The following is a 23,662-nucleotide window of genomic DNA, read 5'->3' as shown; positions in this document are numbered from 1 at the left end:
CCTGGAGGAGGTGATATTTAAAGAAAGACCTGAAGGAAGTGATGGAGTTCCCGTTGTGGTTCAGTGGTTAACGAATCCGACTAGGAACCATGAGGTTGCGGTTCAGTCCCTACCCTTGCTCAGTGGGTTAAGGATCCGGCGTTGCCGTGAGCTGTGGTGTAGGTCGCAGATGCGGCTCGGATCCCGCATTGCTGTGGCTGTGGTATAGACCGACGGCTACAGCTCTGATTCAACCCCTAGCCTGGGAACCTCCATAGGCCACAGGAGCGGCCCTAGAAAAGGCAAAAATAAAATAAAATAAAATAAAATAAAATAAAATAAAATAAATACCTGAAAGAAGCGAGGGAACAAGCCAAGCAGATATCTGGGGGAAGGGCATGCCAGGCGGAGGGAAGAGCAAGAACCAATAACTGCCTGTGTGTTCTGGAGCACATGACAAAGGCGAGAGGTAGGAGACACGGAGTGGATGGCCCCATCGTGTAGGACTTTGCAGGCCATTTTAAGGACGTTATATTTTTACCCTGAGTGAGATGTAGGGCCATGCACAGAAGAATAGCGTGACTTGGTGTGTTTTTAAAGGATCTCTCTGGCTGCTATGTGGGGGAGGAAGAGCGGAGGATGAACTAAGGAGACAAGTTACGAGGCTGTGAAACTAAATTGGACATAAGATGATGGTGGCTTTGAGACAGGACTGACTACATAGTTTGGGAGTCCCAGCACAAAATGAACACGTTATTCAAAAGTTATTTAGGGAATTCCCATTGTGGCTCAGCTGAAATGAATCTGAGTAGGATCCATGTGGACGCAGGTTCGATCCCTGGTCCACTCAGTGGGTTAAGGATCCGGCGTTGCCGTGAGCTGTGGTGTAGGTCGAAGATTCGGCTTGGATCCTGTGTTGCTGTGGCTGTGGCTGTGACTGGTGACTACAGCTCCGATTGGACCCATAGCCTGGGAACCTCCATATGCCATGGGTGCAGCCCAAAAAAAGACAAAAAAAAAAAGTAATTTAGAAATATCCAGGGGAGTTCCCGTCATGGCGCAGTGGTTAACGAATCCGACTAGGAACCATGAGGTTTCGGGTTCGGTCCCTGCCCTTGCTCAGTGGGTTAACGATCCGGCATTGCCGTGAGCTGTGGTGTAGGTCACAGACGCAGCTCGGATGCTGCGTTGCTGTGGCTCTGGCGTAGGCCCATGGCTATAGCTCCGATTTGACCCCTAGCCTGGGAACCTCCATATGCCGCGGGAGCGGCCCAAGAAATAGCAAAAAGACAAAAAAAAAAAAAAAAAAAAAAAGAAATATCCAGGTGGTGACCACAGAGCATCAAACCAGTGTGAGGCCCTTCTAAGCCAGGGGCCTTCTAAGAATGGGGATGTGTGTGCTCACACCCAGGTCACACACCCTTGTTTTGTTTTTGTTTTTGTTTGGGCCTCACCCTCAGCATGTGGAAGTTCCTGTGCCAGGGAGGGAACCCATGCCACGACAGCCACCCAAGCCCCTTGCAGTGACAACACCAGATCCTTAACTTGGTGCACCCCAAGAGAGCTCCGACAAACCCTTGTTTTGAGATGGGGGAGTCAGACTGTCAGCAGTCAAAAAGCAAAGCAGCCAGTAGAGACCACTCTCTTGAGTGTCCAAAGAATGGACAACAGGGTTGGGGGCAGAATTTTTGAGGTGCAGAGACCGGATCATGGGTATAGAGGGGGCAATGGGAACACTAGGCATTAAGAGGAAGAATTTGAAGATCCCAGAGGTTGGAGGGGAGGGGATGACAGGGGATCTCCTGGGGCAGGAGAGGCCAGGCTGGGAAGAACAGGTGGAGTTGGGGCTCAGTGGGGACAGACAGGGCAAGAGCTTGGAGCACAGAAGCCGTGAAGGAATGCCCTCCAAAAAGGAGCAAGGGGTTGTTTTGTCTGAATGTTGCTGAGAGGTTGAATTCGATAAATTAAAGTGTCCCTTGGGGAGTTCCCATCGTGGCTCAGTGGTGAATGAATCTGACTAGGAACCATGAGGTTGCAGGTTCGATGCCTGGCCTCGCCCAGTGGGTTAGGGATCCGGCGTGGCCATGAGCTGTGGTGTAGGTCACAGATGCGGTTCGGATCCCGCTTGCTGTGGCTCTGGTGTAGGCTGGCGGCTATAGCTCTGATTGGACCCCTAGCCTGAGAATCTCTATATGCCGCGGGTGTGGCCCTAGAAAAGATAAAAAAGACAAATAAATAAAATAAAGTGACCCTTGGTCTGGAACCAGGCAGGTCACTGGTGAGTGGATTCAGTGGAGTGATGGGGCCAGAAACCAGACTGCAGGTGGCAGACAAGCTAAAGGGTGATGAGGCGGGGATGGGGACGGAACCCATGCCACAGCTGCCATATGCCTGCTGCTGGAGGAGAGCCTGTGGAGGCCATATTTTAAAGCCAGTTTCACGACAAAGGAGAGCAGAGAAAGGCGACACAGGATGCAGGGGAAAGGGAGGGTTGGTTTGTGTGTCTAGAATGGAAGCATATTCTTGCGTATGGAGGGAGCAAGATGGATGAGGTAGCAGGTGGAAGGTGTAATGCAGGAAGTGAAGCCCTTGGGCGGCCACTCATAGAGGTGGAGGGAGTGGACTTTGAAACAGGGAGGGACACTACCTGTTAAAAGAAAAAGGAAGAAGGTGAAAGGGACACAGGTTTGAGAGTCTGGAAGCAAGAAAGTCAAGGGAAGTTCACATTTTATAACCTATTTTCTTTCTTCTTCTTCTTCTTCTTCTTCTTTTTTTTTTTGTGCTTTTTAGGGCCACATCAATGGCATATGGAGGTTCCCAGGCTAGGGGTCAAATTGGAGCTACAGCTGCCAGCCCACACCACAGCCACAGCAACACCAGATACCAGCCTTGCCTGCGAACTACACCACAGCTCATGGCAACGCCAGATCCCTAACCCACTGATCGAGGCCAGGGATCGAACCCGCAACCTCATGGTTCCTAGTCAGATTCATTTCCACTGCACCACAATGGGCAACTCCTATAACCTATTTTCTCATTGAAGGGTTAGGCAAGGTCTGTGGCTGAGCACAGGGAGAAGGGGACGCCGAGGTTTAATAAAAGAGAATATTCAAAACAGAAATTTCTTTTTTTTGGGGGGGTCTACACTCATGGCACATGGAAGTTCCCAGGCTAGGGGTGCCAGCCTATGCCCATAGCCACGGCAATCCTTAACCCACTGAGTGAGGCCAGGGATCAAATCCGCATCCTTACGGATACTAGTCGGATTCTTAACCCGCTGAGCCACAACAGGAACTCCAAAACAGAATTTTCTGAAAGTGGAACATATGCTTCTTGGAGAAGCAAAGTAGGAATACCCAGCAGTGGCGTGTGGTCATAAACTTGGAGTAAAATCAGGAATTCCCATCATGGCTCAGCGGAAACAAATCTGACTAGGAACCATGAGGTTGTGGGTTCGATCCCTGGCCTTGCTCAGTGGGTTGAGGATCTGGCATTGCCTCGAACTGTGGTGTAGGTCGAAGATGTGGCTTGGATCTGGCATTGCTGTGGCTGTGGCATGGGCCGGCAGCTGTAGCTCCAATTTGACCCCTAGCCTGCAAACCTCCATATGCCATTGGTGTGGCCCTAAAAAGACAATAAATAAATAAATAAACTTGGAGTAAAATCAATGATTTTTTTCCAGCAACGTTTTAGGTGGTGGAAGGTAGACAGGCGGGCTCAAGTGGGGTGAGGATGACTGAGAGAGAGCACTGGCACTGGTGGAGCATGGCATCCAGGCTAGATGAACTCATGGACAGAGGGACAGAGGCAGGTCATGGGATTCAGGGTCCCAGGGACAAGAAAGTGCAGTGACCAAGGAGGAGCTCTAGCTGGCACCACATGGAGGGCAGACCCTGTCTTGCTCAATCTGAATCCTCTGTAGCTCCTCCCATGGGCTTCTTGTTTAATGAATGAATGAAGAGCCACCTGAACAGCTGGTCTGGGGGCACACGCATGGCAGGGCCCCCAAGCATCCCTCCCAGCTATTCTCGACTCCCGTGCTCCAGGCTCACCCACGACTCACCTCGGTCTCTGTCTTGGAGTACTCCTTGACTCTCTCCACGGCCACAATGTTAGATTCCAAGTCTGATATCGTTCGGATCATCCAGTTGAGAGCCAAAGTCACCTAGCCAAAAGGGCCTGGGTCATAAGTGGGGTGGGGGCCCCTCCCTCTGCAATGGCTTTGGGAGGAGTTCAGCCTCCTTGACTATGCTCCTCTCCCATCCGTGACCCAGGTGGGCTTGGGCAAAGCCAGAGGTGTGCCACCAAAGCGCAAATCACACCTGTACCTCAGGCGGGGACAATGCAGACTTAACAAAGGGCCACTCAGCCCAGTGGTTCTCCGACTCTAATATGCACAAGAAAAATATTCCAGGGAAACTTGTGAAAATGAAGCTTTTGATTCAGTAGGTCTGTGGTGCAAAGTGAGATCTGCATTTTCTCTTTCTTTCTTTTTCTCTTTCTTTTTTGCTTTTTCGGGCCTCATCCATGGCACATGGCATTTCCCAGCCTCGGGGTCAAAACAGAGCTGCAGCTGCTGGCCTTTGCCACAGCCAAGCAACGCGGGATCCAATCAGCGTCTGCGACCTACACCACAGTTCACCGCAATGCCAGATCCCTGACTCACAAAGCAAGGCCAAGGACTGAGCCTGAACCCTCATGGATACTACTCAGGTTCATTTCTGCTGAGTCACAATGGGAATTCCTCTTTTTCTTTCTTTCTTTCTTTTATGACTGCACCTGTGGCAATATGAAAGTTCCCAGCCCAGGAATTGAATCCAAGCCACACCGGCTGCAAGGCTCTATCCTTTAACCCAGTGCACTAGGCTGGGGATTGAACGTGCACCTCTGTAGGGAGCCAGGCTGCTGCAGTCAGATTCAGTGCCACAGCAGGAACTCCAGATTCTGCATTTCGAACAAGCTCATAGATGATGTTGGTCCCTGGACCACAATTCAAGATCAAGGAGTCTTAATAGTCACGCAGAAGCCAGAGCCCCATCCCAGACCTACTGTATCAAAATCCACATGTTAAGATCAGAATCCACATTCTGAGTTCTCTTCGTGGCTACAGGTTAACGAACCCGACTAGTACCCAATGAGGATGCGGGTTCGATCTCTGGCCTTGCTCAGTGGGTTAAGGATCTGGCATTGCCGTGAGTGGTGATATAGGTCTCGGACGTGGCTCAGATCCCACACTGCTGTGGTGTAGGCTGGAAGCTATAGCTCAGATTCGACCCCTAGCCTGGGAACCTCCATATGCCACCAGTGCGGCTCTAAGAATACCAAAAAAAAAAAAAAAAAAAAAAAAGAAGATCTCCAGGTGATTCATACCCACATTAAAGTTTGAGAAAATTGATCTGTTTGGATTGTTCTTTGTTTACCAAAATATTTAAGACTTGAGTCACCCGAGGCCCTGCAAATGTGACCTGCTTCGCACAAACTCCATTTGCAGTTATTTAATTCTTTGACAATACGGGCTGATATCAGGGTGACCTGGCTGCAGCCCAGGCTCCGGTCACCCTCATGTACTTTCTCCACAGGCAGGTGATACGAGGTGTATTTGTCTCAGTTCCCCAGGACCCAGGACCCCTGGGGACCCAGGATTCCCTACCTCAGGACCCCTGCCAGGGTTGACCTCTAGATCAGGTGTCCGGGCAGGGCAATTCTATTTGTCTTTGGGGGCCAAGCTCCATGACAGTTTCTCTCACACTTGGAGGTAGAGACCTCCTCTGTGCTCTTATAACATTTTGCTCCTTCCTCCGCTGAGATCCGTGCACCCTGCAGTGTTATCCCTGGCTGGTGGGAGCTATTCTCCATGCTTTACCGGGAGCTCACAACCCCAGGGAGCAGAACCTGTGGCAGCTCCCCATACTGGGCAAAGCGAGGTGCTCAGGAGATGCTTGTGACACCTGTGGGGCCTCTGCCCCGGTGGTAGCCCTGTCCCGGGGCCTGGACCTCTGCATACCTGTAGGGCATAGGACACAGACAGGCCCACCAGCCCCGGGCTCAGGCTGTTTCTCCCAGTCACAGCGAAGACAGCAGCAAAGAGCACAACGCAGTTGCCCACGAACTCCACTCGGATCCCCAGCCACCTATGGGGATGGGGCAAGGCAGAAGTGGGGCAGATGTAAGAGGCGGGCTGTTTAGGGAGAAGGAAGAGCATCTCTCCCTAGAGATGCTGGTGGGAATTGGAGGAGTAGGGGCTGCGGGAGGGGCTTCTGACCTGTTGGAGGCGATGTAGGGGTAGCAGCTCTTCTGGTTGGTGTCTACCTTAACGTTATTGATGGCCTCAAAGTCCTGGCTGCGGCCATATGCCCGGATGACGCTAGAGCCAGTCACCGTCTCCGAAAAGTGGGAGTAAATGGGCGAGCGGCTGACAGATTCCAGCCTCTTCAGTTGCCGTGATGTGGCCACATAGAAGCGCTGACAGAGGATGGAGAAAGAGCTCGGGGTCAGGACTGCGGAGCCCCAGTCCTGTTTGCCCTCTGGACCCATCGAAGTCACCTCCCAGTCAGTCTCAGTCCCTTGCTCCCTCCCCACACCCAAAGAACCTCAGACTTGGGGTCCTGATGTGGTTGCATGACCTCATCCCACCCTTTCTCTCTAGTCAGCTCTGCTCACTCTTCCAGGCCCCTTCATCCATGAAGCCTTTCCTGATTCTCTCCCAGCTCCTGACCCCCTCACCTCTGGGCTTAGATTATGGCCTTGATTTTGCTTTGCCTCCTAAGTCAGTGACTATGCTTATCTCCAATTCGGGGCACTATCAAATGTATTCACGCAGACAAAATTTTGCAAAATTTGGGAATTCCTGTCGTGCACAGTAGAAACGAATCTGACTAGGAAAAAAGAGGTGGCGGGTTCGATCCCTGGCCTCACTCAGTGGGTTAAGGATCCGGTGTTGCCGTGAGCTGTGGTGTAGGTCACAGACGTGGCTCAGATCTGGTGTTGTTGTGGCTGTGGCATAGGCTTGTGGCTACAGCTCCGATGTGACCCCTAGCCTGGGAACCTCCATATGCCATGAGTGTGGCCCTAAAAAGACAAGAGACAAAAAAAATTTTGCAAAATTTGCAAAAATAGGATAATTTCCTATTCTTTTTTTTTTTTTTGGTCTTCTCTAGGGCCGCCTCCTTGGCATATGGAGGTTCCAAGGCTAGGGATCCAATCGGAGCTGTAGCCTCTGGCCTACACCACAGCCACAGCAACGTGGGATCCAAGCCACATCTGTGACCCATACCATAGCTCACGGCAGCGCCGAATCCTTAACCCACTAAGCGAGGCCAGGGATCAAACCCACAAACGCATGGTTCCTAGTCAGATTCGTTAACCACTGAGCCATGATGGGAACTCCTCGTATTCGTCTCCTTAAAGAGCCTCTTCTCACCCCACCCCCTGGTTGTTTAAACTGCAGCCCCGCAAAAACACAGTTCTGCCTCCAGTTTCCATTCTCTACCCTGAGGGCCTCAGGATGGCCGGGGCTATGAATGATGTGCACCTGAGAGTCCCCTGTCCCACCATCAAGTGCAGCCTAGTCCACGGTCCTTACACACAGGATCTGAGCCTCTGGTACCTGTGCATTACCTTCATCAACTGATTAATTAAGGACAGGATAGGGGCTCGGCAATACAAAAGACTATTTTTTTTTAAGGGCTGCACCCACAGCATATGGAAATTCCCAGGCTAAGGGTCAAATCGGAGCTAGAGCTGCCAGCCTACGCCACAGCCACAGCAATGCCTGATCCAAGCCGCATCTGCGACCTACACCACAGCTCACAGCAATGCTGGATCTTAAACCCACTGAGCAAGGCCAGGGATCAGACCTGCATTCTCATGGATACTAGTCAGATTTTCAACCCACTGAGCCACAACGGGAACTCCCACAAGTGCCTTTTCTAGCTAGCTGTATCTGAATGTTATCGACGCTTCTCTGTTAAAAACATATACACACCTAAGTTTAGATATGTCTAAAGGGAAGGGGAGGATAATGTATCTCAAACTGTTGACAATATTTTATGACAAAATAGCCAGCGGGCATTGTCACTGGTTATAGTTGTGATGCCAATTCCCACACGCAATGGGTGCAGCCAAAATAAAGAAGCAAAGTAAATTAAAATTAAAATTAAAAATAGCCAGCAGGAAGAATTCCAGGGCCAGTCACAATTTACAAGGATTTCATTTTATCCCAGGGACAGCCCAATGAAGTAGATTCTATGATTCTATTTCGAAGGTGGGGAAAATGCGTTTCAAAGGGGTAACGTAACTGATTACTGAGCCAAATCCAGAAGTGACGCTGTGGGTCTGACTTCCCTACGTCCTGCCCCTGGTCGCCCGCAAGAGCCCGCCCCAGATGACATCCACGCTCCCAAAGCCACGCCCACCCGTTCAAGGCACACCTGCACAAAGAGGTAGAGGACAGCCAGGGGCACGACGACCACAGCAAAGACCGGCGTGCTGGCCACGATGACCACGAGGGTGGAGATGGAGTTGTAGAAGGAATTCAGCAGCATGAGGATGGTGGGAGCCAGAACCTCATCGATGACATAGATGTCCTTGGAGAAGCGGTTGAGGATGCGGCCCGAGGGCGTCGTATCGAAGAAGGACTGCGGGGAGCGCATCTTGTTGTGCAGCAGCGCCTGGTGAAGCAAGCGCGCAGCCTGGACACCGCCCACGGCCATCGTGACAGCTGATAGCATCACCAGGAGCCCTGATGGAGGAGGCAGAGGGGCGCTCATCCACCTGGGCCAGGCAGCAGGTGGGGGCGGGGGGGGGGAGGTCCCGAGATGGAGGAGAGCTGCCAGGAACCAGGCAGGCTCAGAGGCAGGTGGACGGCGACGGTGCAGAAGGGAGGCATGGGGGCCGTGAGGTGGAGGGAGATTCAGAGGCAAGGGTATGGTTTGGGGGACCCAGCAACCCAGAGGTAAGGAAGGGGCAGCAGGAGCCCCTTCTAGGCATCTCCGCGGGCTCACCTTGCAGAAGTCCCAAGGCAGCGTAGACACCCAGCCTGTGGGAGGTGTTGTTTTGCTGGCCGTTCATCGCAGCCTCGTCGGTCCAGGCGCTGAGCCACACATTGGCCCCGATGGCAGCCGCACTTTGACCCCCATACAGCAAACAGATGAACAGGGTGGTAGAGAGCCCCACGGCCTTGGCGTAATCCCAGTACACGCTCATCTTCACCTGTGTGGCCACCATGGTGGGACAGAGGACTCCCGTGAGCCCCAGGAATGCCAGGGGCCTGCCTACCTTCTCCGGCCCTCCTCATCCACCCTACTCACAGTGCCTGTCTCTGCCTTCTCCTCCTGGGTCAGCACCCGGCTCGGCTTGGCCTCTGCTTCCTGGACCACCTTTTCTGCTGTACCCACGCGCCTCCGGGGCACAGGCCGACCCTGGCCCTCTCCTTCCGAGGACATGGCACTCAGCTGTCTGTGGAGGCAGCTGGTCAGGCTCAGAGAGGAGGCCTCTAGCCCACCCACAGGACAGAGCCCTAGGAGGAGGTTCAGGCTGCAGCCAGAGGCCTCGAGGTGTATCAGAGGCTTGGGAGCCCTGACTCCGTGTCCCAGGAGGCTGTGCACTCTCGGGAGCTCACCTCATAAACTGCTTCTGGACCTCGTAGGTAATCGGCTCATTATCCGTCAGGTCTGTGTGATTGCTGAGTGTGTCTTCAATCAGCAGCACCTCCTCATCCTCTTTGTCCTCCAGGGCTGCATCAGGGAGGCAAAAGGAGAGGTTGGCTCATGCCCCCTGCAAGGCCCTGGTGTCTCCCAGTCCTACTCCAATGAAGGCGCCTGAGTGGACAGGCAAGGGAGATGAGAGGCACCAAGAGGGCAAACAGAACAATGACATAAAAATAAATGACTAACATTGGAGTTCCCGATGTGGCTCAGTGGTTAACGAATCCGACTAGGAACCATGAGGTTGCAGGTTCGATCCCTGGCCTTGCTCAGTGGGTTAAGGATCCGGCGTTGCCATGAGCTGTGGTGTAGGTCACAGACGAGGCTCAGATCCCGCATTGCTGTGGCTCTGGCGTAGGCCGGTGGCTACAGCTCCGATTCAACCCCTAGCCTGGGAACCTCCATATGCCGTAGGAGCGGCCCAAGAAAATGGCAAAAAGACCAAATAAATAAATAAATAATTTTGTGTTGGAAAAAAAGGGGGGGGGGGCGGCAAGAAAGACTTAGGCCAGAGAGGAAGAAAAGCTTTCCATCAGGGACTGTGTAGACGGGGATTCGAATACAAGGGTAGCAGCCTGGGCTCCAGAGTCAGACTGGCTGAAATTAAATCCCACTTCCTCACTGCATGACTTTAGGCAGGTGTGTAAAATGGGGATAATAGTAGGACCAACTTCATCGTGTCATTGTGAGGATTAAAGGAATGGATGTGTGTCAAGGGCTTGCAAGGGGCATCGTCCTAAATCAATGCTCCAGACATGTTAGCTGCATGTACGGCAAAGAGGCAAGAAAGCCTTGCAGAAGGGCTGTGCGCTGACCTGGGAGTGTGGGGTTGGGGAGCCATGGGGTTTCGACAGGCTCCATGAGGCCAGGGATTTTTCTGTTTGTTTATTGCTGTCTCGGTGCCTGGAATAGTGCCTAGACATAGTGAGTGCTCCATAAATATTTGTCAATACATGACTTTTCCAAGCATTTGTTTACGAAACCATTCATCTGTGAAAGAGCCTTGCCGTCCAAGCTGAGCCGGGGCCCTTAGGCCCTGTTGATACAGGAAGAAGACTGAGGGAAGAGGAGCAGGAGGGGCCTTGCCTCCATTCAGGTCACTTTCCCGCCTAGAGATGTCTGACGGTCACACAGACAGTCCCAGTTCCCTAGAACCTCCTTGTGCAACGCTGGGCCCGTCCAGAGAAGCTCAGAGACCCCAGGACAGGGGACATGCTGGGAGGGCGTGGGGCTATGGAGGCCGGGGGAAGGTGGATACCTGTCCTGCTGTCGGCCTCTTGATGATCTTTGGTGTCATCAGGTGCATAGTTTCGGAGGAAGTTGGCAAAAGAGCCATCGCGCTGCAGCAGAGCTGTGTAGGTGCCCACCTCAGACACCTGTCCGTCCGCTAGCACTATGATGAAGTCTGTCTGGGGCAGGAAGCTGATACCGTGCGTCACCAGCACCCGGGTCTGGGAAGCAGGCAGCAAGCTATCATTCTCCCTGCCTTCAGCACCCCATCCCACAGCACAGCACAGGGCCGTGGAGCGAGTAGGAGATGCCTGGGTGCCAGGGGGCAGGGGCAGGCACATCAGGGACTCGCCCCACACCCACTGCCATCGGCTCAGTACCCACCCCTGGCTTCCCTCACTGCCCAGCCCGTGCTCCCGCTCCTCAGGCCCGCCATACTGCCAGGCCTCGCCCGAACCCCTTGGCCTCCCAGGGCTTCAGACCTTCCCCAGCCCCCTTAGCCTCTGGGAGGCCTCACCTTTCCTGCCAGCACACCTTCCGGCCCGATGACCTGATCAAAGATGTGCTTGGCCACGTGGGCGTCCACAGCTGACAGTGGATCATCCAGCAAAAAAATGTCAGCATCGCTGTAGACAGCTCGGGCCAGACTGACCCGCTGGCGCTGGCCCCCGGACAGATTAATGCCCTGGATGGAGGAGGAAGGTGAGAGGTGTGTATACGGAAGGGAATCAGGCCATCGTAAGGGTTGGACAAGGGCCCTGTCTGTTGTCATTCGACAAGGCAGACCTCTAAATTCACATTCAATATGCCTGGTCCTGTCTGTGGGAAGCTCTCAGGCCACGGACAAAGGGGTGGTGGCTCTTCGAGTCCTGCCGGGGTGGGAGTCTCTGCTCCCTGCCCAGCCGCTTTCCCGGCCTGCCACCTTCAAACTCTGGGAGGCTGGAAAGCCGCAGGAGATGAGACCTTTTGGTCTCCCATTGCCCATGGTTCGCAGATGATATTCACAGTAATTAGGCCACTTGGTCCTCATGTCTGTTCTTCCAGGGAGGTGTCATTAGCTCTACCTTCTAGGTGAAGAAATTTGAGCCCAAGATGTTAATGACATGGTCCAAGCTCCTGAAACTATTATGGGCAGAAGCAAAGATGGACATCCAGCATCATCTCCGGAATTCACCAATCCCGACATCATTCAGATGCCACAGGGGATGTAAGATGGCTCCTTAAACCCGTTACGGAGAAACTGAGGCACAGGGCAGCCGGGCTGGGCCCAGAGGGCAGAGGCCAAAGGGGTAGCCTGCCTTCCTACCATCAGCTTTCCTCATTCCCTCTGGAACAGACCCAGGTCTTTGGGGGGGGGGGTACCCTGAGAAACTGACCCCCGGGGGGGAACAAGTATGGGGTGGCAGCTGGAACTGCTGAGTGGCAAGAAGCAAGACATGGCAGCTGTAGTGACTGGGGCATATGAATATGCCTGCATTCAACCAACCAGTCTTTCTTCAGTGCCACTGTGCACTGGGCACTAAATTAGGTCTGTGTGTGCAAGGTCGGTGTGGGTCCAGGAGAGAGGGGAGGACAAGCATCATAGGTCTGCTCTAGTTTCCTAGAATCTAGGACTCCTATTTGAAATTTTCAGGGTTCCCCGTCATGGCTCAGCAGAAACGAATCCGACTAGGAACCAGGAGGTTGCGGGTTCGATCTCTGGCCTCACTCCATGGATCTAGTGTTGCCGTGAGCTGCGGTGTAGGTTGCTGATGCAGCTCGGATCCCGCGTTGCTGTGGCTGTGGCGTAGGCCAGCCGCTGTAGCTCTGATTGGACCCCTAGCCCAGGAACCTCCATATGCTGCAGGTGCAGCCCTAAAAAGCAATAAATAAATAACTAAAATAAAATAAAATAAAATAAAATTTTCCCATCTCCACTGCCAGGCTCAGGGCCGCATCACTTTCCCAGACCACCACAAGAGCCTCTTCGCTGGTTCCTGTGCCTTTGGGCCCCTCCACATTGCAGCCAGGGCCGCTTTTCCAAATGCAATTCCTGTCCCTTCTTAAAATTCTTCATTGACAAGTTGAACATCAGGGTGAAAAAATGATGGTAATAGATTACGACCCATTGAATCAAATCGGAAGCCATGGGCCCATAATGATCTAAAGAAATTAAGTAGAAAGGGGGGAAGAGGGGAAAGCCCGTTCTTAGAGGAAAATGCCTACCAATAACCACAGATGGCACGGAGTTACAAAATCACAATTTGGCAAGCACCTGAGTAAACAGTGACTCAGGAAAGAAATCATCAATGAAAGACAACACCTCAGGCAAGAGGATCAAAGTTAATGTCAATAAGGCATGAACTGATACCATGTGCCTTCTGATATGACGTACCAAGAAGGACACAATATGACTTCTTTGGTATTGCTCCAAATAGACTCTGAATCTGATCATAGTCAAGTTGAGAAACATTCCACAAAATAACTAGCCTGTACTCTTTTGTTCTAAAGGACAAAGGTGGAGGAATTATTCAGATTGATAGAGAATAAAGAGATGTGACAACTAGGAGTTCCCATCGTGGCTCAGTGGTTAACGAATCCGACTAGGAACCATGAGGTTGCGGGTTCGGTCCCTGGCCTCGCTCAGTGGGTTAAGGATCTGGCGTTGCCGTGAGCTGTGGCGTAGGTTGCAGACATGGCTCGGATCCCGAGTTGCTGTGGCTCTGGCGTAGGTTGGCAGCTACAGCTCTGATTAGACCCCTAGCCTGGGAATCTCCATATGCCGCAGGTGCGGCCCTAGAAAATACCAAAAAAAAAAAAAGAGAGAGAGAGAGAGACGACAACTAGATGCAACTCATGATCTTGGAATGAATCCTAGACCAGGAAAAAAGATAGCTAAAAAATACATTACTGGGACAGGAGTTCCCGTTGTGGCGCAGTGGTTAACGAATCCGACTAGGAACCATAAGGTTGTGGGTTTGATCCCTGGCCTTGCTCAGTGGGTTAAGGATCCGGCATTGCTGTGAGCTGTTCTGTAGGATGCAGACGCGGCTCAGATCCCGTGTTGCTGTGGCTCTGGTGTGGGCCAGTGGCTAGAGCTCCGATTAGACCCCTAGCCTGGGAACCTCCATATGCCATGGGAAGTGGCCCTAGAAAAGGCAAAAAGACAAAAAAAAAAAAAAATTACTGGGACAAATGATGACATTTGAATACGGGCAGTGAATTAGATAATAATACAGTATTAATGGCAGATTTTTTTTTTTTGGTCTTTTTGGGGCCACATATGTGGCATATGGAAGTTCCTAGGCTGGGGGTCGAATAGAAGCTGTAGCTGCTGGCCTACACCACAGCCACAGCAATGCCGGATCCTTAACCCATTGGATGGGAATGCCAATGGTAAATTTTTTAATTTTGAAAACTCAACTATAGTTATGTAAGAAGATGTCTGTTTTGAGGAATACACACTGAAATCTTTAACAGTAAAAAAAGAGCTGAAACTGGAGTTCCTATGGTAGCTCAGTGGGTTACAAACCCTACTGGTATCCATGAGGATGTGGGTTTGATCCCTGGTCCTGCTCAGTGGGCTAAGGATCCAGCATTGCTCTGAGTTGTGGTATAGGTCACAGATGTGGCTCAGATCTGGCATTGCTGTGCCTGGGCTACTTCCATATGCTGCAAGTATGTGCCTCCCTAACCCCTCCCCACACACACAAAAAAAAAAAGCTGAAACTATAAAACTCTTTTTTTTTTTTTCTTTTTACCTCTGCACCTGAGGCATATGGAAGTTCCCAGGCTAGGGGCTGAATCAGAGCTTCAGCTTCCGGCCTCCACCACAGCCACAGCAATGCCAGATCTGAGCTGCATCTTCAATCTACACCACAGCTCACAGCAACACCAGATTCCTAAGCCACTGAGCAAGGCCAGGGGTTGAACCTACATCCTCATGGATGTTAGTCTGGTTCTTTTTTTTTTTTCCGTCTTTTTGCCATTTCTTGGGCCACTCCTGCAGCACGTGGAGGTTCCCAGGCTAGGGGTCTAATCGGAGCTGTAGCCACCAGGCCTACACCAGACCCACAGCAACACGGGATCTGAGCCGCATCTGCAACCTACACCACAGCTCACGGCAACACCAGATCCTTAACCCCTGAGCAAGGCCAGGGATCAAACCCGAAACCTCATAGTTCCTAGTCAGATTCGTTAACCACTGAGCCACAACGGGAACTCCACTAGTCTGGTTCTCAACCTGTTGCGCCACCAGGGAACTCTGAAGATAAAGTCTTGAAAAGATCTTTGTACACCTATGTTTGGAGCAGTATATTCACGATAGCTAAAATGTGGAAGCAAACCAAATATCCATTGACAGGTGAGTGGAGAAACAAAATATGGTATATACATACATATAATGCAGCATTATTCAGCCATAAAAAAGGAAAGAAATTCTGACATCGGCTGCAAAGGGGACAAGCCTTGAGGCTATTATGCTAAGTGAAAAGACAGCCACACCCAAAAAAACTCCCCAGATACTATATGATCTCATTTATATGAAATACTTAGGTGGTCAGATTCATAGGGCTAAGAAGTGGAATGGTAGTTGCCAGAACCTAGGGTGGAGCAGGGATGGGGGAGCTGACTGATGTTTAGTGGGTACAGTATTTAGAGTTCTTGGAGACTGGTTTTTACAACAATGTGAATGTACAAACACTACTTATCTATATACTTAAAATGATTAAGCTTTATGTTATGTATAAATTTCAACAATTAAAAATTAATAAATCAGGAGTTCCCTCCGTGACTCAGCAGAAATGAATCAGACCAGCATCCATGAGGACATGGGTTCCATCCCTGGCCTTGCTCAGTGGGTTAGGGATCCAGGATTACGTGAGCCGTGGTGTAGGTTGCAATGGGGCTCAGATCTGGCATTGCTGTGGCTGTGGTGTAGGCTGGCAGCTGCAGCTCCAATTCGGCCCCTAGCCTGGGGATCTACACATGCCATAGGTGTGGCCCTACAAAGACCAAAAAATTAATAAATTAATAAAAAACAAAAACTTTCACTTACGTCTCTCTCTCTCTCTTTTTTTTTCTCTTTTTAGGGCTGCACTCACAGCATATAAAGTTTCCCAGGCTAGGCATCAAATTAGACCTACAACTGCCGGCCTACACCACAGCCACAGCAACACCAGATCCAAGCCCTGTCTGCGACCTATACCACAGCTCATGGCAACGCTGGATCCTTAACCCACTGAGTGAGGCAGGGATCGAACCCACAACCTCGTGGATACTAGTCGGGTTCGTTAAACGCTGCACCACGACGGGAACTCCTGTCTCATGGTTTTTAGGGTAAAGGTCAAAATTGAAACCTTCAAGGCTCTGCCTTACCCTGTAGCTTCCCCATCCTTTGCTAACCTCCAGTCACGCCATCTTGCAAGGAATGCCATCCACCCACCATCCCTCAGCTCACAACTTCAAAGGTTTTCCATCACTCTTGGTAAAAGCCACAGCCATCACAGTTGCCTGCAAAACCCTACCTGGCCTGGTTGCCCGCCCACCTCAGTGACCTCATCTACTCCTCCTCCTCACCCCTGCTCATTCTGCTTCAGCCACTCTGTTCCTGCTGGTCGGTGAGTACCCCAATCACATGCCTGCCACAGGGCCTTTGCACTTACAGCTCTCTCTGCTTTCATGTCCCCAGATATGCACCACTCTCTCATTTTGTTCAGGTCCCTGGTTCTCTGTGAGGCTTTTCTAAAGCATCCTAATAATACAACCCTGCACATATTCTTTTTTTTTCTTCTAAAAAATAGATTTTTTTTTGTCTTTTTGCCATTTCTTGGGCTGCCTCCATGGCTAGGGGTCGAATCAGAGCTGTAGCTGCTGGCCTACAGCTACGCCAGAGCCATAACAACTCGGGATCCGAGCCATGTCTGCAACCTATACCACAGCACATGGCAACGCTGGATCCTTAACCCACTGAGCAAGGCCAGGGATCGAACCCACAACCTCATGGTTCTTAGATTCGTTAACCATTGAGCCATGACAGGAACTCCTAAAAAATAGATTTATTAGGATAGGACTCTTGTGAGAGATGCAAGCAAGTCTGCCTGAATATAATCTTTTTTTTTTTTTTAGGGCTGCACCTATAGCACATGGAAGGAGGAAGTTCATTAACCACTGAGCCAGGCTAGAAGTTGAATCAGAGCTACAGGCCTATGGCACAGACACAGCAACTAGAAATCCAAGCCTCGTCTGTGACCTACATCACAGCTCACAGCAACGTGGATCTTTAACCCACGGAGCAAGGCCGGAGATCGAACCCGCATCCTCATGGATCCTAGTCAGATTCATTAACTGCTGAGCCATGAAGGGAACTCCCTGCACATATTCTTAAATCCCTTCCCTGTTTCATTCTTTCCCGAGTATTTATCTAATATATATTTTCTGGTTTATATTGTTATCATCTCTTTCCCTTACAAGAATGTAGCCATATGAAGGCAGAGATTTTTGTTGGATTTTTTTTTTTTTTTTTTGGTCTTCTAGGGCCACACCGGTGACCTATGGAGGTTTCCAGGCTAGGGGTCGAATCGGAGCTACAGCTGCCAGCCTACACCACAGACACAGCAACATGGGATCCGAGCCGAGTCTGCCACCTATACCACAGCTCACAGCAATGCCAGATCCTTAACTCACTGGGCGAGGCCAGGGATCAAACCTTCGTCCTCATGGATGCTAGTCGGGTTCATTAACCCCTGAGCCACGACGGGAACTCCTGCATGTTTTTACTATTGTGTAATATTGCCTGGCATATAAAAGGTATGTCATAAAACCTGACGAATGAATGGATGAATGATGAGGGCTTCTTCGCTGTTACAATTCAGCTCAAAAGCGGTGCTTTTCCTTATGCAGACTCCCCGGCATCGCTGCCCTCCCTGTATCCTGTACAGGTCTTCAACTTGGCCTCCAGGGCATTCTACAGCCCCTGCTTGTTCCCAAGTTAGCCTCCCCCAGTAATGAATCGTGAATGAATTTTGCCAGCGCCGAGCGCAGAGCTGGACATGATATTACTTGACTGACTGACTGTACATATATATGGACCTGGGCTGGGCTGAGGTGGGCAACTGAATGTGCTAACGCCCCAGGAGATAAGAGAGGCGCCTGTACCTTCTCTCCAATCTCTGTCTGGTCCCCGCCAGGCAGCACCTCCAGGTCAGCTAGCAGGGCACAGGCTTCCAGAGCCTGCTGGTACCGCTTGGGGTCTAGGGCTTTGCCAAACAGCACGTTTTCCTGAAGAGTGCAGTTCTGGATCCACGCCTGCTGGGGCACGTAGGCTACAGAGCCCTGAATGAAGGAGAAGGTTACTTCGGGGTTTGCCCAAGGCCTGGCCAAGCTTCCCTTCCCGGGAGTCCCTGCCCCTCTCACCTTCATATACACCTTGCCTTCCAGCTTCTCCATCTCTCCCAGCAAGGCAGACACCAAGGAGGACTTCCCACAGCCCACAGGCCCCACCACAGCCACTAGGGCCCCTTTTGGCACTTGAATATCTAGGCTGAAGGCAAGGAGACCAGGAGCCCAGTCAGAGTAGGAATCAGAGTTTTGGTCCCCCGTTTTCCATCTGGAGACCCAAGCCCTCCTCCCTTTCAGACACCACCCTGGCCAAGCCGAGGCTCTTCCTGCTTCCCAGGCCAAAGACTGGAGGGTAAGAGTGGGGCTGGGTTCTGCTTTGCATCTGACCTTCAGCCCACTTTAGGCAGCTGAGAAGGGAAGGAGAAAATGATACCTGTGCAGGGCAGGTGGCATGTCCTGGGCCCAGGTGAAGGTGCCATTGTTTACGGTGATGGCATAGCCTGCGAGGACCAAGGAGTATAGGGCTAGGGGGGCCTGGGGCAAGGGGGAGAGGATCCTTGGGTGGGGGAGAAGTGAGGGGAGCCCTAGGGGAAGGGGCCCCCCAGGGGGAGAGCAGGGAAGCTTGGGGGACTGAGAGTGGGAAGGGACAGGAAGTCCTGGGGGAGGAGCAGGGGGAGGCCAGGGGGAGGGATGTGGAGAGGAGCACAGAGAGCCAGATGAGGAAGAAGATGGGCACAGAGGAAGAGCAGATGGGGAAAGAGGATGAAGAAAAGGGGGTCACATGAAAAAAGTGGAGGAGTTCCCGTCGTGGCGCAGTGGTTAACAAATCCGCCTAGGAACCATGAGGTTGTAGGTTCGATTGCTGGCCTTGCTCGGTGGGTTAAGGATCTGGTGTTGCCATGAGCTGTGGTGTAGGTCGCAGACCCCAGATCTGCTGGCGTTGCTGTGGCTGTGGTGTAGGCTGGCAGCTACGGCTCCGATGAGACCCCTAGCCTGGGAACCTCCATATGCCATGAGTGCAGCCCCAGAAAAGACAAAAAAGACAAAAAGAAAAAAAAAAGAAAAAGTTAAAGAAAGAAGTGTAAAGCCTGGAATAGAGGATTTTCTGGAGCAGGGGCCAGGGCAAGGGCAGCCCAGGGACAGGCTGTCTAGACCTGGGGTGATGGTCTTTCTTTCCACACACTGGGGGTCAAGTTCATCTTGACTCAGGAAATGCTGGATCCGCTTCAGAGACACACTGGTCTGCATGCAGGAGGGTGCGAGTCAGCCCTGGGTGTGCTTCGCCTACACCTGCATCCTCCTACCCTTGCTGGTCCCCAACTTCCTGGGTGAGGCTGGGCCCCTTCAGAGTCCAAAGGCTGGGGCTGGGGTCCCTCCCATGACTAAGTCTTGGCTGGCTCCCACTGCCAAAGATAGGGTCCCGGTTGGTAAGAGGAGGCTGGCTCCAGAACTTGGGTTCCCAGGGACTCTACCAGACTTTCTCTGACTCCACATGACCCTTGACTCTAATGACCTCCTTCAACTTGGAATAATCCTTTTTTTTTTTTTTGGGCTACACCCACAGCATGCAGATGTTCCTGGGCCAGAGATCAAACCCACGCCACAGCAGCAACGTGAGCCACAGCAGTGACAATGTCGGATCCTTACCCAGCTGAGTCCCCAGGGAACTCTGGGACAATTCTTGATAATGCCAAATGGCCCTCCCCTGATTCCAGGAACTCTCCGTGATGACCCCCTGGCCCTACGTGACCCCATCCACCTGCCCGGATTGCAGAAGAACCCTCAGTCCCACCCAGGGTTACCTGGGCCAGGTTGCTGATTAACTGGGGCAGCATGTTGAGCGGAATCTTTAAGATATTGAACAGGGACACGGACACGAAGGCCTTCTCGGCATCCAGCACGTTGTTCTCGTCCACAGACACATACACCCCGAGGGTGATCAGGGTCACCTGGGCAGGGGTGGGGTCCGGGGTCAGGGTGGAGTCTGCCAGGTGGGAGGCAGGATGCCAGCCCAGGCGGGGGAGCCTCACCAGGAAGGGGGTGCAGACCCAGATGAAGGTGGATATGGCGTGGAGGTAGGCGACCTGGCGCATCAGCTTGAGCTCATTCTGCCGGATGCCCTCCACCTGCTTCAGGAAGCTGGGCTCCCAGGCATACAACTTCAGCACCTTGATGCCACCCAGGATCTCGCTCATCAGCTTGATGCGGGAGTCCTTGAACTTCATTTGCTCGACCTATGAAGCGTGTGGAAAGGGCACACCCTGTGCCCTTGCTCAGACCTCTACCCACGGGGGCTCCCATCTTCCCCGCACGCACACAAAGCACAGCAGTTCCGTTTCCAATGCTCACCATTTCTTCTCCATCCCCCGTCCTGGCCTGAGCTACACCCCAGCTAGAATGCCCAGCGCCCCCCTCCTCTTCTCTGATGGGCAAAAGCCAGCTCCATCTTCAGTGTCCCATCACTGACCTTCCCAGGCAACATCCCCTGCCCCTTCCCTGGGTTTCTAAAGCGCCTCCTCATAGGGGGACCCTGTGCATGTATGCTCAGCTGGGAGCCTGACTGTACAGACCCCTTATTTCTCTTTGTTCCCCAGTCCCTACCCCAGGGTGTGGCATGCCAATCAATATATTCATTCAGCCCTGATTTATCAAGTGCCTGCTGTGTGCCAGGCCACGCGTCAGATGCAGGGCAGCCATGAAGATGACAGTCTGATGGGGGAGGCGGATAAGGAGGAGACAATTACCTGAATAAATGCTTAATAAATTTTAGCATGTGTCCTCTGATGGGAGTAACAGGATTCTATGGGAGAATGATGGGGTTGGGACGACTGGGAACTCAGAGTTCATGCTGGGAGGCGAACGGGGCAAGCAAAGAAGGGTGAGGCGCATTCTGGGGAACAGTCTGTGCAGTAGCCCAGAGGCATTCAGAACTTGGTGATCTGGAAAGAAAGGACCTACTGGCTGAAACTTGACCATGTCCCTGGGGGTGAGGGCTTGAGAGGTGAGCAAGGGCCTGATGGGAATTTGTCATTTATTCCAGGTACACTTCCATCAATGTTTTGCAAATTTCATTTATGGAAGCGAATGACTGGCTGTTTATACTCCAGCACAGTGTGGTGGAGTAACTCTGGTTAGACCAGAAGACATATAATTTCAACCCCAGCTCTGTCCGATTCTGGATTTGCTATCGTCTCTCTGGGTCTTGGATCCTCAGCGGCAAAACAAGAGTGTTTCTAAAACCCTCTCAGGGGTGTGAGGCTAGAGCGAGCTAAGGTGTGTGAAAGTGGCTGGTTGCGGGAAGCAAGTAGTTGAGAACCTCTGGGTGCGAGAAGCAAGTAGTTGAGAAGCCCCAGGCTGGGGACTACCCTCCCCCAGGCGCCTGGCCAGGGCTCCAGGCAGGAGCAGCACAGTCCACCAGCACCCACCTGGAACACACGCATCTTCATGGCCACCACTCCATTGAGCGGGATCAGCAAGATCATGAGAGCAACTCCTGCCAGGACGGAGGGACCCAGGTTCTGAGGAGGCATGGTGAGTGGATTAGCCAGATAACCAGAGTGTACAGACAGAACCCAACAGACAGAGGCTTGTTGAACTGCAATGTGCGGATGGGCGCGGAGCAAAAGATGGTGTCAGCCAAACAGACAGACAGCAAAAGGCAGGCATACGGTTAAAGCCAAAATGACAAAAACATTTGCAAGAACAGCCAGGCGTCAGATGAGACAACAGATGGGGACAAACAGGCAACCAGACAAGGATGTCCGGATGCAAAGGAAGGCAAATACACACAGGCAGACAATGACAGCCAGAGTCACACCCACTTCGCCTCCAAGTCCCCTCGTCCCTCCCCTGGGTTCCGCAAGAAGGACAATCACACAAGCTGGGGAGATTTAACTGCAGACACCAGCATCCTCGCAGCCCTGGCTCCTATTCCTCTGCTGACCAGAACAACCCTCTCTTGTCCCATGTGAAGAGAGGTCAAGATCAGAGGAAGAGGGCAGAGGTCAGAGTTCAGGAGTCACCTGCCAGAGGAAGTACATTGCCAGGATGATCTGCATGGGTGCTGACCACAGCAGGTTGAGGAAGGGGACAACGTCCATGAAGCGCTGGGCATCCACTGACATGAGGTTGACAATTTCTCCCACGGTGGACTCACGTTTGACGGAATTGGTGATGACCAGAGCCTGCAGGTGGACAGCAGGGTGATGAACCGGGCCCAGAAGTCTCTCCAAAGCTCCCTGGGGGCTGGCCTCCCAGTCCCCCAAGCCCCGCTCCAGCTGACCTTCCTGTAGATGACACCTATGATCCCCGTGCGGAACCTCAACCCCATCACAAAAATGCAGTGGTAATACTGGTGTAAGATCAGCGTCTGCATCACGGAGCACACGAACATCAGCCCGGCCACCAGGAAGCCCCACCAGGTGGGGGCCGCGGGGTTTGAAATAAATCTGATCAGGATGCTGCAAGGGGAAGAGAGAGGCATGAAGGTGGGGAGGCTGCCTCCCCTTTCTCTGTAGCCTCCCCTCCGCCCTGCCTCTGAAACCTCTTGGGTGGGGGCTTCTGGCCCTCCACACCCCCCACTCAGACGAAGGGGACTGAGCCCAGAGCAGCCTCAAGACCCTAACCCGCCATCCTTGCTTCCCTCTGCCGCCACCTCCTTTCCTATCTTCCATGCCCCCCCTGCCCCCGCCCCTTTATCACTCTCTCGCCACCAGCTTCACCAGCCTGCCTTTCTCGCCTCCTTGGACCATGTGGCAGGAAGAAATGCCACATGTCCATTTTTTGGACTTTCCTGCACCTTTTCCTGGGCTGCTGAGGGCTCTGAATTCCACCATGTGACCACACAGATGCTTGCCCCCCAAATCCATCCTCTTCAATATCAGCTGCCCCCAGGGCTGCCCAGTGACCTTCTCTGGTGCCCTAATCCCCCTGCTCTTCCAGTCTTCCTCCCCTCTTCCCTTCTGACCTGTTCTCACACCTCACCTCCCTCAGCAGTTGCCCATGTAAGTCTTCCACTGAGAACTCCCTGCCAAGTACAGACTTCCCTGCAAACACTGGCCCTCTTCCTTCTGTCCTGCTGCAGGAGATGAGGCGTCCCTCCTATTTTCATTGCCAGAACCTGAGCCCTGGATCACCCACACACTCCATCATCAGCCCCCTTTCTCCTAATCTGCAGCATCTACCTCTCCACTGGCTGCTCTCTACCTTGGCTTAGCGACATGACTAAGTCTCTTCTGCCTTGGGCCAGACTTCCCTAAGGTCCCATGGAGCTACCCCCATAGTTATGGCCAAGTGTCTTCTGCCATGGCTTGGGTGTAACTCTCCAAAGCTATGCTCAAGTCCTAACCCCTGGTACCTGTGAATGTGATCTATTTGGAAACAGAGTCATTGCAGATATAATCAAGTTAAGACAAGGTCATATTGGAGTAGGG

General features: G+C 52.3%; 1 protein-coding gene across 1 annotated transcript in view; it reads right to left on the bottom strand.

Moving 5' to 3' along the window:
- The window catches only part of ABCC3 (ATP binding cassette subfamily C member 3), a 56,322-nt gene that overhangs the window by 8,730 nt on the left and 23,930 nt on the right, over nucleotides 1–23,662 (bottom strand). The window contains exons 9-26 of the mRNA XM_003131575.7: nucleotides 22,513–22,690; nucleotides 22,253–22,414; nucleotides 21,656–21,748; nucleotides 20,261–20,464; nucleotides 20,033–20,179; nucleotides 19,385–19,472; nucleotides 18,664–18,730; nucleotides 18,306–18,432; nucleotides 18,048–18,224; nucleotides 11,431–11,598; nucleotides 10,942–11,134; nucleotides 9,599–9,713; nucleotides 9,288–9,435; nucleotides 8,982–9,189; nucleotides 8,409–8,719; nucleotides 6,242–6,441; nucleotides 5,984–6,110; nucleotides 4,043–4,144 (exon numbers count right to left, since the gene is read on the bottom strand). Of these exons, the coding sequence (XP_003131623.5) occupies nucleotides 4,043–4,144; nucleotides 5,984–6,110; nucleotides 6,242–6,441; nucleotides 8,409–8,719; nucleotides 8,982–9,189; nucleotides 9,288–9,435; nucleotides 9,599–9,713; nucleotides 10,942–11,134; nucleotides 11,431–11,598; nucleotides 18,048–18,224; nucleotides 18,306–18,432; nucleotides 18,664–18,730; nucleotides 19,385–19,472; nucleotides 20,033–20,179; nucleotides 20,261–20,464; nucleotides 21,656–21,748; nucleotides 22,253–22,414; nucleotides 22,513–22,690 (2,815 nt within the window). The remainder of the gene's footprint in view (nucleotides 1–4,042; nucleotides 4,145–5,983; nucleotides 6,111–6,241; nucleotides 6,442–8,408; nucleotides 8,720–8,981; nucleotides 9,190–9,287; nucleotides 9,436–9,598; nucleotides 9,714–10,941; nucleotides 11,135–11,430; nucleotides 11,599–18,047; nucleotides 18,225–18,305; nucleotides 18,433–18,663; nucleotides 18,731–19,384; nucleotides 19,473–20,032; nucleotides 20,180–20,260; nucleotides 20,465–21,655; nucleotides 21,749–22,252; nucleotides 22,415–22,512; nucleotides 22,691–23,662) is intronic.

This window comes from Sus scrofa, chromosome 12 (genome assembly GCF_054392235.1).
Source record: "Sus scrofa isolate SSC_HxYL_T2T_F1_AM1 chromosome 12, Sscrofa_HxYL_maternal_Yorkshire_Landrace_v2.0, whole genome shotgun sequence".
Lineage (NCBI taxonomy): Eukaryota > Metazoa > Chordata > Mammalia > Artiodactyla > Suidae > Sus > Sus scrofa.
Note: the sequence above shows the minus strand (reverse complement) of the source record. Positions and strands in the feature narration are given on the sequence as shown.